At 38.1% G+C, this 20,223-nt stretch overlaps 1 protein-coding gene and 1 long non-coding RNA gene across 2 annotated transcripts; one reads left to right on the plus strand and one right to left on the minus strand.

The window, feature by feature from the left end:
• The first annotated feature begins 88 nt into the window (after positions 1 to 88).
• LOC131798456 (uncharacterized) lies at positions 89 to 2,654 on the plus strand. The gene is made up of 4 exons (XR_009341324.2): positions 89 to 242; positions 1,396 to 1,475; positions 1,634 to 1,678; positions 2,201 to 2,654. It is a non-coding gene; the product is annotated as an uncharacterized lncRNA (long non-coding RNA).
• A 634-nt stretch (positions 2,655 to 3,288) lies between these two features.
• LOC131798387 (uncharacterized) lies at positions 3,289 to 19,697 on the minus strand. Its single transcript, XM_059116022.2, has 29 exons — positions 19,545 to 19,697; positions 17,950 to 18,075; positions 17,842 to 17,874; positions 17,374 to 17,421; positions 17,241 to 17,279; positions 16,644 to 16,703; positions 16,485 to 16,567; positions 16,252 to 16,302; positions 16,073 to 16,145; positions 15,350 to 15,472; positions 14,508 to 14,929; positions 13,938 to 14,247; positions 12,343 to 12,455; positions 11,926 to 11,984; positions 11,704 to 11,846; positions 11,223 to 11,342; positions 10,454 to 10,720; positions 10,185 to 10,280; positions 9,709 to 9,720; positions 9,487 to 9,513; positions 9,349 to 9,369; positions 8,592 to 8,612; positions 8,334 to 8,414; positions 8,077 to 8,247; positions 7,156 to 7,686; positions 6,745 to 6,863; positions 6,203 to 6,263; positions 5,624 to 5,815; positions 3,289 to 4,921 (listed from the first exon to the last, which is right to left on the minus strand). Exons 1-29 carry the CDS (start codon positions 19,609 to 19,611, stop codon positions 4,620 to 4,622), a joined length of 3,771 nt encoding a protein of 1,256 aa, XP_058972005.1. The 5' UTR covers positions 19,612 to 19,697; the 3' UTR covers positions 3,289 to 4,619.
• Between the last annotated feature and the right edge of the window lie 526 nt (positions 19,698 to 20,223).

The following is a 20,223-nucleotide window of genomic DNA, read 5'->3' on the forward strand; positions in this document are numbered from 1 at the left end:
ATGTCATATGTTGTTAAACTCAGTGCAGGTTACCAGTCACAGGTAATCTGGGTCACCCAATTGCGTACCAATACACCTTGTTGTTTGCTCAAGAATTCCTGCTCCAGCCAAACACATATTGGTTTTTGGATTTTACTTTGGCAACGTTAACTTTCGGGGCAGTATGGACTTCTTAAAGCTATTTTGGATTGCATTTTCGTATTTTATGGCATTTCATGTGGTTACGTCGTTTCCAGTTCAAGGTTTGTGATGGTGTCTATGTAATTTCAGCGGATATGACGCCTTTTGAATCTGGTTTTTCGAAGATGGGCGCCATCGGGTCACAACGAAAACGAATTTGTTGAACCGAAGCGCAAAAGTCAGATTTGGTTCATTGCAGAAATAACACTATAACTCAGACGGTTTACTCTTTGACTCTCAAGAATAGACAGACTGCAATCGTTAGACTTTACGTTCCTTTCGAGACAGAATTACTGAAATTAGTTTAACCAAAATAGTATGAGGGCCGACATAAACTCAACGCTGATTGTGGCGGGAACGAAGCCAGTTGTTAACGGCTTAACATGACATTAATACTCCTTAAGCTGCATCAGCGCCGATTTTTCCATCAAAATAAGGACTAATTTTCGGTTTTAAATGGAATGTAGGTTTGACTAGATCATTTTTCTAACAAACTGCTCCTACACATCATGTGAATTTATTTTGTTTTCTTGATCTCATATTGCAGCAGGGCTTTCCCAGTGACCTAATTTTTAACGGCTTCAGCAAATTTTCCTGTTTTATCGAAATATTCAGCAGTCGAATACCATTTACTCTGACGACATTCTTTCATGTCACGTTTTTGGTAGTCATAAAACAAAATGTACGCAAAGATCAGCGTTGCGTGCTAATTTTTTTAAAATGTCTTAGGCAATCTTATCATAATAGATTAGCTTAATAGCCTGGCTTAATCTGTTCTGAGCATGAGCCTTAATTCCCTATTCACGAAAACCGTGGAGTTGTCAGAGAAATCCGGCACATTCCTTCTGCGATGAAAACGCTTGACTCCACAATGCAGCCCAAATTGAATCCTCGATCAGGCGTTACATCAAGGTTAAGTTTTATTTATAGCTCTTATTGCAAGGGTACACTTCATGTTCACGGTTTCATCAGCTTTTTACAGCGATTCAATCAACGAGGTTAAGCGGACTATCCAAACATGGATGCCAGAAATGAGTATCAGATCATGCCTTCGTTTTTCTTTTGTTATAAAACAAAGTTTGCAATTGTCATGAGTGTTTTAAACATAAAAGATCACTCCAACGGTTTTTCCGTCAACTAGCTTCCATCCCGAAAAGAAAACAAATTCCTACATGTTTCTATCGTTGCTTACTGATGTGCGCTTTTTCTCAGTAGATGTTGGTGGAGCATTTCCCCTTATCCGATCCCAGGCTAAACCGAACCCGGAACTCTGGGCAGCAGTGCAAAAATTAATGGTGCGTTAAGTAAATAAAACAAGATAAATATATAGGGTTAAAATGCCTAGCCGATGTTCAATTTTAATGTACCTTTTAATCCATGAATTACCCAGTGAAGCTAATCAACACAACTCTCCTTATCTAGTTCCTAAAAATATCTTTTTGTTTTTTGACAGATTAAAGCGAACAATTCCCATCAATAGATCTTTTCTTTCGCAAAGGTAAACAACAAGTTCTTTATTCATTTTAAAAATACCCGGTAATTCTTATCAAATTGGTGAAAATGAAGCATGAAAAGTTCTCCTGTTTTTTAAAAAAATGTACCTTTAGCAGTGAACTTATGAAATATATGTTCACATAAGGAGATAGCGATGTCGTTACAGTAGCAAATTTTATCAACTTAGCGTTGTCACTTTTTTGTGCAGTGCATCTTCACTTTAACAACCTTACTGAGGGTAAGTGTATTTCATCAACACAATAGCAAACTATATTTTTATCACTTCTGTTATCATCATCATCGCTATCATTACCTATAATATCACTTATATCATTAGTGATATTATTATCATAACTATCTTTATTGTTATTTTTATAATAATTATCATTAATATTGTCAGCATAAACCTTATTATCGTTATCAACATTATCATTATCAGCACAGCAAAGTACATAATTGATATAAACCATTAGTCACGCCGATAATCCTGCTCCACTGAGGGTATTTTTGGTCCCTTTGACAACAGATAACAATCAGGACACCATAAAAGCAAGTAAAGTTTTCCCATTGAAATTGAGGAGCCATGGTTACCTAAAATGTGATTTAGGGGACCAATTAACCACAAGCACAGCGATTCTTCAATTGCAGAAGGAGGAGGCAATGGCAAAAAGTTTGAAGGAAGTTGTAAAGTTCAAACAGTTTCAGACAGGAATGCCCAAGAAAGTCCAGCTCAGAGAGAAATATAGTTATGACAGTTGCAAAAGAAATTAACGTTTCCTTAAGTGACGAGCAGCGATGGAATGTAAAAAAAATGCAGTACTGCAGTACATACCGCAGTACATAAAATATGTGGCACCAAGGGGTTGAAATACCCTCTACAAAATTAGCTGTGTTTCTGAGAAACGAACAACAAAACGAGTTTGATTCAAAATAGGAAATAGCTCGAAAGAAAAGTATAAAGGAAATGTATAAGTAGACAATGGTTAGACAATGGTTCAAAGTAGACAATGTTCTTCTCTACTGAATTAAACGCCGATGTCATTTAGCGGAGAATCAAGTGTTGCCTATAAAATTTAAGGTAATTTAGTGTTATCAACTGAGTTGAAAAGGTAAATAAACGCTCGAAACGTCAGCCTTTAAACTTTTTTACGGTAGCCAATTTACGTTTTCAACTCAGTTGATAACACTAAATTACTCTGTTATACTCTCCCACCGACGTAGCACCACAGTTTCATCAGAAACTTACTCTTTTATCCCATAAAATTTAGTTCAGTAACCCACATCTCCTAATTACCGTGGTAATTAGGAAATCGAAACACTTTCTGCTAAGTTTCTGCAAACCGTATGAGGAAGGTTAAGTTGAGTTAGCAGATTGGGTGCCATCGCTAGCCCCAATCTGCAATCAATATGATGTAAGTGACGCAAACCCTGATTTATTTTACCGGAGTCCATCGACGAAAATAATTTAAGTTACTTTAGCTTCCCTTTTTGTGTGAATATGCATTTGTTGTAATATCAGCATGGTAGACGTAACTGATCAGTAATTACTTCCAATAATTTCATTAAGCGAATTAAATCTACGAATGAAAGTAATCCACGTGTATTTGTTTCGTTGTATGTTAAAACAACTTAGGACTTATGAGTCATGTACAGGAACAGGAACAGGAACAATTGTCTTCGAGGAGTTCTAATTCAACTTTAATTAATAAACATGTACAATAACGAGGTCAGAGCCCTCCCAAAATTATTTACAGAAATTTAGTGACCTCGCTAAGTTTAGAGTTTTGCTTCCTTGAAAAATTGAGAGATAAATTATTTGCATGCATTGTAAAATTTTACGAACCTTTTGATGAGATAAAATAATTTTAGTTTTGTGCTATAGTATAAGTTAAAATTTTTAGCAAGAAATCAAGGCTGTACAATTTCTAAGCAAAACAACTTTGTGGAATTTGTGTCTTGCTAGATACGTTTTCGATTATCCTACTTCAATAAAATTGTCAAGGAAAAGATAATAAGCTGTGTTATCGACTTTTATGCTGACAATACAATACATCACAAGTCAACAGACCGATGAAAATAATATCTTACGTAGATGTTGTGATATTCTAAAGACAAACATCACCCAATACATTTTACCTGGTAAAAGTGAACTCTTCGAGGTGGCTGTTACCACGGGTAGAAAGAAAGCAATTGCCTAAAGTTCTGTTTCACCTACTGAATAGTAAATTGCTAAAATAAAATGATGATAGACGGACTGGAGGTCTACCTAGCAATGGAAAGGGGCGGGGGGCGGAGGGGGTTTAAAGTCAGACACGGGTGCATAAACGTCTCTTGCAAGCTCCGTAAAACCGTCTCGGTGGTACAGTGTTGTCTTGGCACCCCAGGCAATATAGTGGAGTTTCCATTATATGATGAATATCATAATTAATAAAAAGTAAATTTGAAAAACGACGGAACAGTTTTGTAGTAGTAAACACTAGTGTTCGCACTTTTAAATAAACACCCCTAGCTTAGAACCCTTAAGGTGAGGCGATGAAATTTCCGCATGCATTGGTGATCAATTTTCTACGTGTTTCATTATCAGATCCTTCGAGGATAACAGTGCAGAAATAGTACTACGCTGAAGGAAAAAAATATTCGAACAAACGTTTTCATAAAATAAGAGCTATTACATACTATAGAAACTGGTGTGATGTCTTGATGAAGTCACGAGGTGACCTTCCCCAAAAAATCTGAATTAAACCTTGTGATTCTTTCTCATGAAAAATTCTCATGTAGTTGTCTACATGTTCGTCTAATGTTACAAAGTATCTCTCTTTTAAGATTTCATTCCCACGCTTAACACTCCCAAATTGCATCACAGATCATTCATCGTGATTTATTACAGGAAGCACTCGATTTATGTGCATTGAAGTGTCACCGCTGTAACTGTGTTTGAGTAGTTTTTATAGATTCAAATCTCTGTGGGAACGTGAAAGCCTCTTTTCCCCTTTTATATCAGCTGGAGCATTTCTCTTGAAGTGTTCTTTTAAAATACTTGGAAGTTCTTCGCTGCCTCTTTTGGCTTTCTTATATTCTTTCTCAATATCTGCAGCTCTTTTCTTGATTGTGCTTTTTAAGCTGGTAACTTTATCTTGGAAAACGGGAATGTCCAAGAGAGCTGAGATGGCCTCCTTAGCTTGTTGACTAACTGCCTGGTGACTTTGTTTATAATCTTCAACTTCTTGGCGAATTGACTGAGCAAGCTCTGAAGATAGTCAAATAGTATGGGTAATGTAAATTTGAAATACAGGATTCGTTGGGCTGACCCCTTAGGAGACACAATACTAAAACCAAATCATTAAGAGATAGCTGTGGCTAAAATATACCAAGATGTCGAGTGCAGAAAACATAGTCTGATTTAGGAACCAGTTAAAATTGATCACCTGATGGTAGTGGGGAAGGAGGATTTTGGGTGGGATGCTATGGTTTTCAGGGGGGAGGGAGGCAGGATGCTAAGGGAGGATCAGTCGTTGCCAAACGGAGTATGCAAAAAAGAACCAGACAAAATTTACTGCCGATTAGCCGCTAGTGAGGGGGAGGGGTTTCATGAGAATATTGAGGAGTGTTATGGGGGGATCAGATAAAATTCAATGATCGTGACACAACCAAACTCTCCAACCCTCTTCCCACCCTCCCCGCCCCGAGTAAATAAATAATGACCGGCACGTCCCTTATTACGTTGATTATCAACCAAAAGCTGATACAGGAGGTTGATAAAAGGCCTTGACAGATTTCAAAAAGCTGACACTGGAGGTTGATAAAAGGCCTTGAAAATTTTCAAAAAGTTGACAGTTCGAGCTTTAGCCTTCGGTTGGAGCAAACACTTTGCTTTCACTAACAAATGTCTCATGAAGACCAAAGATTACAGACCAATCAGAATATTTCAATTGGATTGGTCAGTTCTCACCGTTAATTTTCTGCACTAGTGTGTGTCGAACAGTATTTCTGAGTTTGTTCCTTGCTTGATCTCTCTGTCCAACAGGCACATCCATTTGTTGCATCACATTTTGTTTCAATTGGCTAACAACTTGTCCCAATCTCGCCAGGGTCCTCTTCGACTGATATATATCTACTATCAGGCCCATTATATTGTCCACTCCTGAAACGAAGGGAAAAGGTCAACTCGTAATAAATTTGGAAAACAAAGTCAGACGTGGAAAGCAAAGTTAGACTTGTAGCTTAATTCATCAGTCAAAGACATCGATATGAAGGGAAAGGAAAGACAAACGAATCAATGATGAACATTAATAGTAACCAGTGCAACTTGTAAGGTGGAAAACGCAACAACTACTGACTGCATTGTAACCATTATTATCAAAAATAAAGATACAAATACAAGCTCTGCCAAAGCTGTCAGTTCGGCAAAGAACCCAATACTGGAAACAGCAGATATTTATTATTTCTTAATTCTTTAAAAATGTTGTAGCAATAATTAACATCGTCACTTTGGATTCAAGTATGAACAACTGATTAACTTTCATTGTACCTTGAGTTACTTGGTCCTGCATCTTATTGATATTTTTGTCATTCAGTATGAAATCTTGTCTCTAAAACACAGATGTAAAAGGCTTATTACAAGGAAACAAAGGAGTTATTCCAACCAGTACAGTTTGAGCGCAGCCCAAGACTGGGCTCCACACCAACAGATCCCTTTAGAGAGGTAGACAGGTCAGAAAAGGATTTAGATCGAAAGCTGTTTCTTTCGCTTAAAATCCCCGAACTCGACCTTTTTTGCAATCCGTTTTAATCTCATTCATTCATGTTGCTTCTTTGCCAAATTAATTTTAAACAGCTTCTGTATTTGTTTTTTCAAGTCGAAAAATGACTCAACATTAGGTCGTTGAAGTTCTCTCATCTTGTGAGTAATTTGTGAAAAAGTGGGACCAACTGTCTTCTTAGGAAGGAATTCAGTTTTTAGAGGGTTTCCATCAAAATAAAATGACAAGAACTGATTCACCGATACGTGTCTTATCAAATCTCCTGGCATTCCACAATCGTATGAATACCAGTTTCTATAATACTTCTCACCTTGGATCTTGCCTTTGGTTTATCTTCTTCATCCAAAACCTCCGGCAGTTCTCTACGATGACGGGACAAAGTGACATCATCATGCTCATTTTCAACTACCCTTACAACACGTGCAGAATCTGTGAGAAAAACAAAATATAGTATTCTATAATCCGTAATACTTAACACCATAGTCATGGAAATCAGTGATCCATGCGATAGCGATTAACTTAGGAGCTCTGTAATACTTTGACATTTGCTTTATTCCCAAAATACGCCAAGGTCAAGTGTATGGACAATAACACGTGATTACAAATTTTTTATCAGCAGTCACTTGAAAACTAAACTGTGTTGAAAGTTTATATTGGAATGAGCGTGCCCAGGTGACGTTAAGATGTCCATATTTAAATATCTCTAATGATTTCAACTAACTTGTCTCCTGGCTCTCCTCCTCATCTGCCTCTTCTCCAGATTCCTCTCCTTCGTCTGTGTTCCCAGACTGAACAGACTCGCCCGACTCTTCCGGCTCGTCAGCTGCCTGGTTTTCAAACCCGGATTGCTCTTCAGAGACATCCCTGTCACCAGATTCAATGGCAGTATCAGCACCCTCGCCAGATCCAGCTGCGTTTGAGCTTTCGTCTGACGTCAATGGCTGAAAAGTTTGGCTTCGTTTGGCTTCAAGCATGGTATCTTCACCCGATGCATCATTTAGCATGCTCAAGTCATCTTCAGTATCACCTAGTGATACTGGAATAACGTTACGCTTCGATGTCGTTTCCACTGGAGCTGCCCTTGAAGCCATTTTCTTAGGTCCGTCAAAGCTCTCGTCCCATGGCTCCGCGACCTCTCGACGCTTTCTAGCTTTCAGTTCCTTATTCTTTGATTTCTCGACGAATTCTCCATCTCCTGACTCATCAATAACCATTCTTCGATATTCAACCTTTTGTTTCTTGTCTCTGGACTCTAAAAACAATTGTAAATGACAAAAAAGAACACTCAAAATACAATCAACACGATTGTATGTTTGAATACCATATGAGAATCACAGTCAGTGATGACCCTTCTCCTATCTATTTTCCTGAACAAAAAGAATGGTAAGGTACAGTCAAAGATTGTACATCATGTTTTTAATGGAAATGGCTCAACGTTTTTCAATTGATCATGACTTTTTGCCGAAAAAAAAAATCAAATGCGTTGCTCTATCAACGCCGTGGCGTGCATTCCATTCTGCGACTGGAATTTACCTTCCTTCTAATTCATTTCGTAATTCAGCCACCTCTTATCAAGACATTATCGCTCGTGCTTTTTTTTTTTTTTTTGGTGGGGGGGGTTTGCTTATGTTTGCATTTCTACCTAACGAACTATTTTCGTCCTCATCTCCAACATCACGATAATTTCTGTCGTAGCCCCCCACGTCGCTCAGATAAGCCACCAAAAGATCCCGACCATCTCCCTCTGCGTCTCGTTTCTCTTTAGTCGTTGATTGAAGGGACGCATCCTTTGATTCCATCAATTTCTCAGCCTCTGTCGAAAAGAAGAAAAATTGAGTTCGTTAAACGCTGTACACTTTCAAATGGTTAGAAAGTGTGGTAATTGTTTACTGTACTTACCACTGAGTGAGTAGAGTGCGTCTTCACTTTGCTGCTGAAATTCTTCATCTGGTGCGCGTTTGGATTTGCCATGATCAGCATCTAGACGGGAAAGGCGGTGATTTGTCAATTGTACATTTATGTTATTTCTTATTAAAACTTTCTTCGATATACATTTTTACTCGATTCCCTAACTCACCAAGTTCGACCCATGCTTGATCGTGGTCAAATTGAGAACATGTCGTTTATCACATTTTAAGATTTGAAGACAATACTCACGTGGTAACAATTTCTTGGCAGCTGAAAAATTAGAATAAAAAATATATTATGAACGAGTTTTTACAGGCTATTTACAGTGGCCGGGAAAAATCCGAGGGAAAATGGTCCAGTTACCCGCAGAATTTGCGTCTACAATTTCTGAAACGGATTTACTTAGCTCCAAATACAGATAGAGAGATTTTGGATTGAAAGGCAGAAGTAAACCACTCATTAAAATATGTAACTATTTAAAAACCTCAGGTGCATCATTTTATTCAGACGTGTCTTCCTCAACTTCCGCGCTTTATCCCTTGTCTTCCCTTCTTATCTGCTCTTTTCATCTGTTATTGTTGGTGAATATTACAAGGCTGGCAAACAACCTTATCATGCACAACTCCTATTTGTACATGATTGCAAACATGTAGAATCAGTTACCAGTTGTAACCAAATCCTCGACCACTCAAGCACAATCTCGTGCTCGCCTGAATAATGTTAATTTCACAGGATACCAATGTATGAACTGTATATAATTTTATCTATTTTTACATTTTGACATACTCTTGGGCTAGTTAATATATATATATATATTTTAGTTTGTCGAGAGTTTTTAACATGAGCCTCTGGCTCGGAAGAATGTGCAAACACTTCCCACGTCTTCGACGTTAAATTAAAAAAAAAAATAGTAACTCGAGCTGTATTTAATGTCCGGACTGATTATACAAGAACACAATCTGAATTTTTATGCCTTTATCTGATAGCTCCTTACAGATATACTCACCTTTCAGGGCAGCTTCCGCGGCTAAAAGAAATGCAGAAAAATAAATAGTTTTAAAAATGACAATATCTTATGCAAATCTTAGGTATAAGCATCACATGATCACGATGAAGGTCACTTTAAAACTGGGATGACCCTTACCTTTCATAAGATGATTGGCAACTTCAGCTATGAAGAGATAAAAAGGCAAAATGTTAAAGGCAGGAACTTAAGGGGTGTGGTTTGAAAATCATTGTTTCCGGAAAGGCAAGGCTTTGTGAAGTTTCATCAAGAGTTTTAAAACGAAGAAACAGTTGTTCTTTATATGAAATACCATGAAAAAGTATCTGTGGCTTATATATACGAACAATTAAAAATACTTACTGTGCTCTGGTACTTGGTTATATCAGGTGATGAGTATGAAAGTAAAATAAAATCAACTTGACGTTATTCCAAATAAATACCGGTAATACCTTCCTGAATTTTTGCTAAGGGAACCAAGTATTTACCATAAAATGGTTACTGCGTCAAAGAATACGAGTGAGAGCACTAATGTTAGTGTTAGTGTGTTTGTCAGCCATGTGAAGTGTTTCATGTCATGACTCGTGAAGTGTTCCTTTCACGTTCTAACATTACATTATTGAGCTGGATGAGAAAGTAAAACAACAATGGTTCAGTTGAAGAGTTTATTGTGTAATTTTCATAAAAGGGTCTTATAATAATAATAATAATAATAATAATATAAAGATCCGAGCGAGTTAATCCCATTTCGGTCACTACGCATCTAAAAAAGATAAAGGTCTGAAATGCAAATAATGATGATGAAATAAGCTAATTAAAATTCAGACTTGAACACCAACCATATTTGTCTTCTGGCTCTTCCACAGATTCTCCTGATCCACTGTCTTCTTGCTCTTCTGGCTCGTCTTTCGCAGGTGGTTCATGCTTTTCGCGATCTTTGTTAAAGAAAAAAAAGGATCAGAGGGTATTACTGTGTGGAAAATTCTTTTTAGGAATGTTTGTTGCATTTCTTTTTCTTTTTCCGGAATTCATATTGCATGTTTGAATGGGAAATTTATTCTGTGTTATGAGCATGATAAGACTTTTTCATTCCTTGTCGATGACTTACCTACAGAAAAGATAGAATTATGCCAGAAAGCACCACAATATCTTGTCTTATCACCAAAACATAAACTATCGCATTCAGCGTCATCAACCTTGCCGTAGGTGCCAAACCTATCGCCACAGAAGCACAGATATCCATACTGCAGCCCTGCATATTTGTATCCGGCCAGCTTACACTTGCCAACACACCACTCAGGTGTCATTTCATACTTTGTGAACTGTTTTCTTAAATCACGATTAGGTTTTTTATCTTTGTAGCATCCCTGGTAGGCTATAGAGAATAATTACAGATATAACAAAGTTAATGAAAGGTATCACCACTTTGTAAGGCATTGTGCCGCATTTTGCGGGTTAAAAAAGGAGATTCTGGCATTTTAGCCCACTTGCTCGTTCTTGTGATTGTTAAGACTGGGAAACTGTTTGCTGTAATTTTTGTCAGTTTTTAATTTCTCAGTGCACTTTAGAGTAATAGTATATCAACAAAGTTTTATGTTCTCCAGCATAAATATTTTTTGGGCCCTCCTTAGAGTCATTTTAACCCTCACCGCTAAAATGACTGAGAGTCGGACCCAAAACATATTTATGCCCGCGAACATAAACCCTATTGTATCATTTATTACTGGTTAGGAAACTGGAAAAAATCAAAGATGAAAAGAAAAAAAACTTCCAGTAAGCTTAGTGAACATTTTACACACGATGTGCAAGCAAACAAACAAATGAAAAATATAGGTCAATGAAATAAGCATTCAGAAAAGACAATCGTGGAAACGAACCGCTGGACAAAGTTGTCAAAATTTCATCTTCTTGTTTATGGCTGCTCACAACTTTGACTTTAGGAACAGCATCCAGCTCCTTTTGAGTGGCTACAATTGATCGGTGGTGATGTGCAATGCCTATGTGGAAAAGGAAGAAAATATCAGAGAAAAATAGAATAACTACCAAAATCAATTAGGAATCAAATAAAATCGAATTACTCCCGGATAAGGTGAATCAGAAACTTAAAATTGGAGGTAGATTTTTGCCAAATTGTACAATATACATGCCCACAATTTGACCTTTTCTATTTTCATAATTAGGAATCTTGTACATCCAGAGGGAAATACTGATTGGTTTTATTACGCTTAAAGACCACGCGTGAAAGAAGAGCTCCAATGATAAAAAGTGAACTTGAACCAAACTTTCACCGTGGGAAACAACTTTCTCAGTCACAAGATGATTTACATAACTTTCAAGGTTATCTTCTACTGCATTTACCTTCCCTCAGCAACGTATGCTTGAATACCGGCATGCTTTGCAGGTAGTTTTCGGAGATGGCGCGTGAAAGATATCTCAATGCGCTGTACTCTGGCTGAGCAAACTCAAGAAGAAAGTTGGCTGCAACCTTCATGTCTTCCTCGCTGTGGATAAACACGAGAGTAAGTTTAGTCCTCTTCGAACATCTCGTATCAACAACATTCATAACATTCAAGATCTTACCTAAAGCTAGTAACTTTTACTTGTCTAAAATTCTTGTCTTGGGTGTAAACGTCTTTTATCTGTGATGCCAAAAAGAACACAAAATGTATCTTGCTATGAAGTAATAAGCAAATATATAGGTTTGTTTTCGTTGTGCCACATACAGAAAACAGTGCTGAAACCTCCACACTGACAGAGTGATAACAAAATGGTAGCTTTCACGATCCCAAAGATAACTTGGTGAAACTGACTCTTGGAGTAATAGTTCCTGAGTTCCTAGCGAGGAATAGTTAGCTAATGCATGTCTTCAGTCTTCAGTCTTCAGTCTTCAGTCTTCAGTCTGTCCCGTGGGGGACAATCCATGCAAGATAAAAATAATGTTTATATGGCCGTATTTATGCAAAAGAGAAACATAAAACATGTTATGATAGAGCTTACCGCTTTCTCCACCTCAGCAGCAAAGATCTTGTACTTTGTTGAAGATGAACGCTTGTAATCATTATGCCAGTTCTGTTTGAATCTCAGTGAAGCTTTGATTTCATTACGCTCATCTGAGGAAATTCAACAAATACGTACACAATTAGGAAAGCTAACTCTTTTCCGTTTTTTTTTTCTTTAGTAAAAATGACCTCAAAATCAAAACATGTATACGATATGATTGATCGATACAAACACAAAAACAGCTCAAGTTATGGACGAGAAACTTTTTTTTCCGATAACTTTGTCTCGCAGAGTCAGTATTTTTTTGTGTCTTGTGCGTAGCAACTAGACGCTGTGCAACAGCGGTAAGAGATTGCTTAAGTGCTTCACATAGGAAAAAAAATGGCCGATTGCTGTTATGGTTTCTGTGAAGTTTACCGAACGTGGCAGGCTACATGATGTAGGCGACCATCGCGTAACACAAATAAGACAAAACTGCCTAACTAGTGACGTGCCGTAATTACATCGATATCTTGTCGTAAGATCTGTCGTGATAAGTCGGAAAAACCCTATTTGGTGAGCCCAACTCCTTGAGCAAACAGAGGGATATTCGGGATCAATTGAATTCGAAAAAGCAAACGTTACGAGACAGCTTATCGACGTAGGAAACCATGCGTTTTGCAGATTGTCGTGTCTTAAGAAGGGCCTGAGGTGGCGAAGCAGGTTTACTTCGGAGAGTAGACAATTCTTTTCTAAGCTATTGATACAGAAGAGACTTCCGATCTTACGCGCTCACATTTCACCTCTATAATTGACCTTTTGTACTTTGTTCATCGTCACGTTTCTTTTAATCGACAGGTGGTCAATGGTATACGGCCAGTGTATGGGTTAACAGATTTTATGACTTTATTTCTTGCACGAGGATCCATCCTTCAGCCACTAAAAACTCTGCATTATTTAAAGTTTCCTTTTATTTTAATTAAAAACTCTATGTTCGTTTGGTTTCCATGCCATTTTGTATGTCTAATATGGTAACGCCCCAAATATCATCAGAATGTCGTCGCGACTTGTACCTGCATTGCATCTATCTTTGTTTTACAGATTTAAATATTTTACGGAAATCCCTGTGTTGAAACCTTTTTTTTTCGTTCCCATAATTCCAAAAACTGATTTCGTCTTAAATTTTATTCGATATTACGTAGATATTTGCAAAATGCTGTTCCTCGGTAGTCACAATTTGTTTTAGTATTGCTTCTGATTAGTTGAGAAACTCTCCCGTGGATCGATTTACTCAGAAAAATCGGAACTCGTAGTCAACATAGTTTATCCAAAAAATTCCTTGAAAACTACTACATGTTGGTACACCTATGCACCCATTTACAGCTATTCAGCATACCTTCCAAATAGACTGACAGTGCAGTAAAGCTGTAAGCATTTTCACATTCATTTTAATTTTTGCTAAACACATGTACGCAGTGCGGACCTATTGTTTAAATTTGTTGTAAAAAGGTTAGATTGTTTGCTGAAAATAGAAAAATTCTAAAAATTGTTTAACTCATCTTCGTCTTGAATGAATGGTAAGTACATCATGTAATCATTACGACAATTAATACCTGTGGGCCAATCAAGGAATACGTGACATCTTGGCTCGCTATAATCCTGGCAGTTATTAGGCATAGGCTTGAAGTGCTGTGCAAGTGCGGCACCCTGAGGCTGGGCTGGTGCTGGTGGTGCAGCTACTCCTGATATGGAAATGGAATAAGGAACCTGAGGGGAGGCCTGGGGAACAGCGTACGGTTGAGGCTGCTGAAGCTGAGGCATCGCCATTGGGATCTGACCCGGGATCATTGGCGCAACTGGTATCTGAGGTTCAGGCTGTTGACTGATACTGATCGGATCCATCACGACAGTTGCGCCGGGAGTCTAAAGGGATTATTGCAAGTTAGTAAGTGAAGGTTTAAACTAGATATTGTCCAAGTCTTATGAAAACGAGCCAAATGCTAAAAATACGTTTGAAAATATGCCCGACAGCAGTAAAAAAATTGCTTTGTCAAACTCTATAGCCATTCTCTAACAATTACTTGTTTTTTCATAAAGTAGTTTTTGTAATTGGACCGTTTTATTACTTTTCGTCACGCGGAAAGCATGGAAAATATACCCATTTAAGGAAAACCTCATCGAACCTGGAAAGTGTATGGAGACGGAGCTTTGGCAGGCTTTGGAGCAGGAGGAGCCGGCTTATCTTGTTTCTCTTTTTTTTCTTCAGCCGGTTTATCAGACTGTGGCTCCTTTTTGTCACATGACCTTCCCACGCAACCCTCCTGAACAGGGGAAGTGCCTGCAGCCGCAGGGGGATAGGCTCCAGCGGCGGGATATGGCTGAGGTGACATGTAACCGGGGTACTGACTGGGCTGACAGGCTGGGGGGACACAGGGTGATGGCATTTGTGCTCCATAAGGATACTGCTGACCGTACTGTTGTGGATAGAGTCCATAAGGTGATTGTGTCGGCTGTTCAATGGATGGGGGGTCACAGATGATCTTACACTCTGTATTACCCAGCTGTAGAGTAAAGCACTTACTCTTGCAGTTCTTGTTGCTGTTTGCTGTATTTGCAGAAGTGGTGGAAAAAATATCATTAACAGAAAAGCTAAGAGACTCGTGGATTTTAACCGACAAAGATAGATACTTAAGACGAAAAAAATTAATTTATGTATCTATCTAATCATAAATTCACCTATCTATTTATTGATTCGTAATTTTCGTCCATTTATTCATTATTTTTTCATCATCATTTTTATTAGAGCTTAAGTAAACTTTCAAAGATATAAAAAAAGGTATATAGCCCAAAAAAATTCAAGTCTTGGGTATTCAGAGCGTTATTTGAAACGTTATTTCGCGTTTGTTGTTGCAAATATTTTAAACCGTGGGACAAGCAATATTCCTTGTATCAATGAAGCCATCAATCCTTGTACTTTTTCTAACTATTAATGTAAGCGTTTTGGGAATAAAACGGGCCTGCTTACCGGCTGGATCTTGTTGCTGCAGTTGCTGCTGCGGCTGCTGACCTTGCTGCTGTCCTTGCTGCTGTCCTTGCTGCTGACCTTGCTGCTGCTGTTGGTCTGCCTGCTGCTGTTGTTGTGGCGGACCTAAACTCAGTAATAATCAGAGAGCAGAGTTGAAGCCGGTTGGCTTTACCAGAGTTCTCCATCAGCAAAAGCTCTATTTGTAAACATACAATCATTTGGGGTGGGGGGATTTGACTATTCAATTAATCCTAGATATCTTAGTTAGGACGGTTCACTTTCCTTGCCATCTACATGATACTGTAGCCTTTTTGGGTCGGTCGTTTGATGTCCACTGCTGGACTTACCACATGCATAATTAGCAAACTGCATTGTGTGACCTAAGCAGGCAGAAGTGTTTTTATTGGTTCGTTGGTTAGCTAAATACCATGACTCCAAACATAGTACTGGCTACTTCTATGAGTCATAATGGCCAGATCCTCAATATTTTTATGTTAACAGCCTGTTGAGTTATGATTTGTCGTTCCTCCATTGTTGTTGTTGTTGTTTTCGGCCCAGAAATTGGCAGTGGACTGTATATTGCAGATTGAGAGGTGAGAAGGTATAAAAGAAAAACATTCCCGCACGCGCACGGCTCAGTGCCCACAGTCTGTTGCCTTAAACTGTAAACAAAGCGTCCCCATAAAGAAATCTGGTCACAGTTTAAGGGCCTGTGCAACCTACCGTCATAGAACATCTTTGTCAAAGACTGCTCAACATCAAGAATGTGCGATAAGGACTTGGTAAACTTGTCAGGCTGAAAATCAAATCAGAATGCATGGAGTTGGTCTGATGAAGATAAAGAAGCATTTCTGATAGCAATACCATCAAAGTTAAACCTGCTACATATGATTTCCACTTACCGGCTGACTCATAAGCCATTCAATGAACTGTTGGATCTTTCCTTCTAGACCCTAAAAACATTGTAAAAATTTTCAAAAAGTTTAATTGAAAATAGGTTAATTTTGGTTGAACGATACAAATAGAAGTAAACAAACGAAAGAAAGAAAGAGTACAAGGGAGGGAAAAACAGTTTTCTTGTCTAGAAGCTTATGAAAATACCCCAAATGTTAAAAATCTAAACCAAATTTCTCACCGGCTTTATACTTCTTGTTTCTTCAACTTTTTCCTCTCCTTCATCCTCAGGAGAGTTAATGGCATTAAAAAGACTCTCAAGCTCTGAAAATATATCAGTTAAAAGTATTTTTACTCTTCTGTTTCCTCTCTGTTCCTTGATTTAATCAAGAGAACTTACCCTGCCTGTCAGCATCTGAAATTTTTGAGTCTCCCTTCCAATCATCTCGGATTATATATCCTAGTGAAACAACAGCAACAACATACAAATAAATAAATAAATAAGTGGTAGGAGGATAAAAATAGTCCAACACATCAAAGCTATGTCTTGAATCACTTCAGTAAGCTATGCTGTGCTGCATCTGTATGACGTCTAACAAACACAAGCGACGTGTATATATACCGTTCATTCTAGAGTACGACTTCTGTTCTGGACTCAACAGGAAACCAAAGCAAACACGTTTTGGAGACGAGGCTGGCGGTCGGAAGTAGAGAGTTATTTTCCCTGAGGTATGGTACTCATTTTGGAAAGGACTTTCTTGCATATACGCTGATATCAACGTGTCCCAGATAAATTTGCAATTTCCGGTCTCCGTCCGTTAGCTTACCCAAAGAGTCTTTGGGTAAGCTTACTAAATCTTCGCGTGCATCCTTGTCGAACCTTTTCACAGTTCAGTCTGATGTAAAATTTTCCCCTCGCTTAGCTTTCTTCAATTTATTTTGAAAAAATAAACGTGGACAACCCATTGGCTGAAAAAGAATGGATGAAAGTTTGTACCTGTGTTGTCAGCACCATCATCAAAAGACCTCTTTTTTTCTAAAAAGGAAAGACGGAAAATTATAAAATTTTACAGGTACGGTGCAAATATTGAGAGCTTATAAAGCGAACTGAATAAAATCCAGTTACTCACCTGTTTTCTTGTCTGCCGCTCGCGTCAGAAGAGCTTGAAAGAAAGCGTCTGTAGGGAAAGTATAACATGATATAACCTAAACGAAATTGTTTGCATGAAAAGTTTTACCCTCTGAATTAAAAGCCTTTGTTTGCTTTTCAACGGATCTGGTGGAGCCGGAGATTTACCTCTACACTCAACTGATGGTGCTCTGCACTGTCTCGTGGCGTCAGAACTCAATTTGATAAGTCGCTGGCAGCGCTCGTAGGTAATATGAAGGCAAATCCTGTTTTCTGATTAGCTACTCGAGCGAGCGAGATAGGCCCATTTGAACAATAATATGCAGGTGTGCCACGACAATAAGGACCAAGTTGTTCCAATGTCTATGTATGTTCATCAATGCAATAAACCACCCTTAGTTTGATGGGGACTGAAAAATCCCTATGAGAAAAAAAATCAACGAAGACACCTACAAACTTACAAACTTACCTTCCTCTGCGGCTCTTTTATTCCGTTTGATCTCTGAGCAAAGAAGAAATAAAACAGTTACCTTTCTTAAACTGGTGCATGACAGTGTTGTTTTCACGTTTAACTTACCTTCAGTGGATCTCTTCTTTTCGACGTGAGCTTTCTGTTTAGGTTCCTCATCCTCTACATCTCCCCTGGCAACTCGGATAAGTTCTCTATCCGACTCATCCACTATTTCCACAGCTTTGGCTTTTTCTACACAAACAAATAAGATATACATATGTTTGTGTTCCTAACATGATGTTTTCAGATCATTTCTTCACTTCCTTCTCACAAGATATTTGGTAAAAGCGAACTTTGAGCTTTAAAGATATTTATACATATATTTATTTTTGTTTCGTCTCGTTTCTCTCTTCCTGAGATTCATAAGAAACCTAATATTTGATAATTATTTATGTTTCCTTTAGCGCCCGAAAAACATCAATTTGAGAGTTTGTTGGTTGATGTAAATGGCCCTTTTGACAGAATATGCTTGAAGATAAATTAAGACAAACTTCTAATTTTTGCGGCTGAATGCGTTCTAAATTTGGTCAAAACCAACCATTTTTTTCTCACCTACGGTTGTGGTGGCTAGACATGATTTTATGATGAAATTAAGGTCCTTAAACTCTGTCAATGGGCCACGGAAAGGTTGTTATTACCTTTCAAAAATCATAGGAATTGTACACTTAGTAAAACTCAGGGTATAATTCATACAACCAAAAAAAAAAACCTATCCTCCTAAAGGCCCTAGATTTTGATTCTACGTTTTGCATTTAGAGAGCTTTGAATTAGCAAGGTGGTTAGGGTTGTCTAAAAATACAATTTTTGGGTGTGGTGAACGCCTCAGAAGATCATTATTAGCGTATATCAAAGTGACATAGTATTAACTTTCCGTTTCCGATGAAACTTTTAATTCAGAAATTTCATGGATGAATGAAAATGTTGTTCTTGCGATACTGGAAATCACAGAAGGTATAAACCGTGTAAAACTCTGACTAGGTTGATTGTGTTTTGCGTTGCTTGAATGATCTCACGTTGAAAGTTAGTGACAAGTTATAGTCTGAAAAACATACAAAAGATCAAAATCCGGCTGGATTAATTTCCGCAAATGCTGTTCCACACATGAAGTAATGAAAAAAAGGAGACAGGCTTTTTGCGATCCGTCCATTTCTTCAGTTTTCAATCAGCAAGAATCGTTGTTTTTTAATAAGCAAAGCGATATAGTTTTTTTTTTTTTAAAAATTGTAATAGTTAATTTATAGATCCACTGGAGAATTATGAACTTGAGCGATGAAGGACGATTATGGAACAAAGTTTCAAACGCATTCGTAACACTTGGAAAATGGTTTTATGAAATAAAGATTCATCCAGAGAAGGCTTGAGCAAGGTAAAAAGTTGACGGGTGGCTGTTACTGTGGAGTGTCAACATTTCTTAAACATTAACTTGTTAAAGCATATCACTGCCCACGATTTTGGAACCAAGGAAAGTTAAAACAACTCTCGGAGCTTAGCTCAGCTAGATCTTAGGTTTAGATAAGGTACGACTAAGCCAGTGAGTAGAGGCTTACACACGAGACCTTCCCAGATCACAGAAGACACCAGCAATCCCAGGTTGTAATGTAGATCACTCTGCTCGGTGTAGTGATCGTACTCAAACTACGGTAGGGATGAGGTTAACTTACTTTCGGAAGGCCGTGAAAACCCCACTGCAAACAATCCGAAGATCAAAACCAATGATACGATCTTCATAGTACTTTGGGAAAAATTTTCTCCCAAATTTCCCTCGCTCTACATTCAAGTTTCGGACATGAAATTTTCCTTTCTCTCCAAATACCAGCGATATCACACTGTACGCTCTGATTGGTCCGCCTAAAGCTAAAATAAACACGATATCCAATATTCATGGTACCAGCCCGTATTTTAGCAGGTACGCTTTACCGATTGGTTGCTTTGTATGAGGTAATGATCAGCGCGCGCGAAAATTACGTTATTTGTTACATATGTCGCAAATTTTCTCGCACCTTTAACTCCAGGATCAGAAATGACTTGATTTCATCGAAAACTCTTTTTCTTACAACCAGCTTAAAGCAAAACTACATTTATAAACTTGGTGGGCAACGGTGTGGATTTGTAAAGGTTTGAATGATAATCACGCACTGTATTAGTTATCGCCTGGACCCAGATGCAATTTTGCGCTTCGAGGTGAAAAATACAGCAGAGAAAGATAACATAAGACTTACTGACTGTAGCGGTCAGCTGACGGCTTTGCCTCCAAATTGAAGTACTTAAGAGAAACTCGGGGTCCGCAAGCGGCATCTAAAAATATTAATAATGTGGTTTAAACTAGTCTATGTGATGCAG

The sequence above is a fragment of the Pocillopora verrucosa genome, chromosome 1, assembly GCF_036669915.1.
Source record: "Pocillopora verrucosa isolate sample1 chromosome 1, ASM3666991v2, whole genome shotgun sequence".
Classification (NCBI taxonomy): Eukaryota; Metazoa; Cnidaria; class Anthozoa; order Scleractinia; family Pocilloporidae; genus Pocillopora; species Pocillopora verrucosa.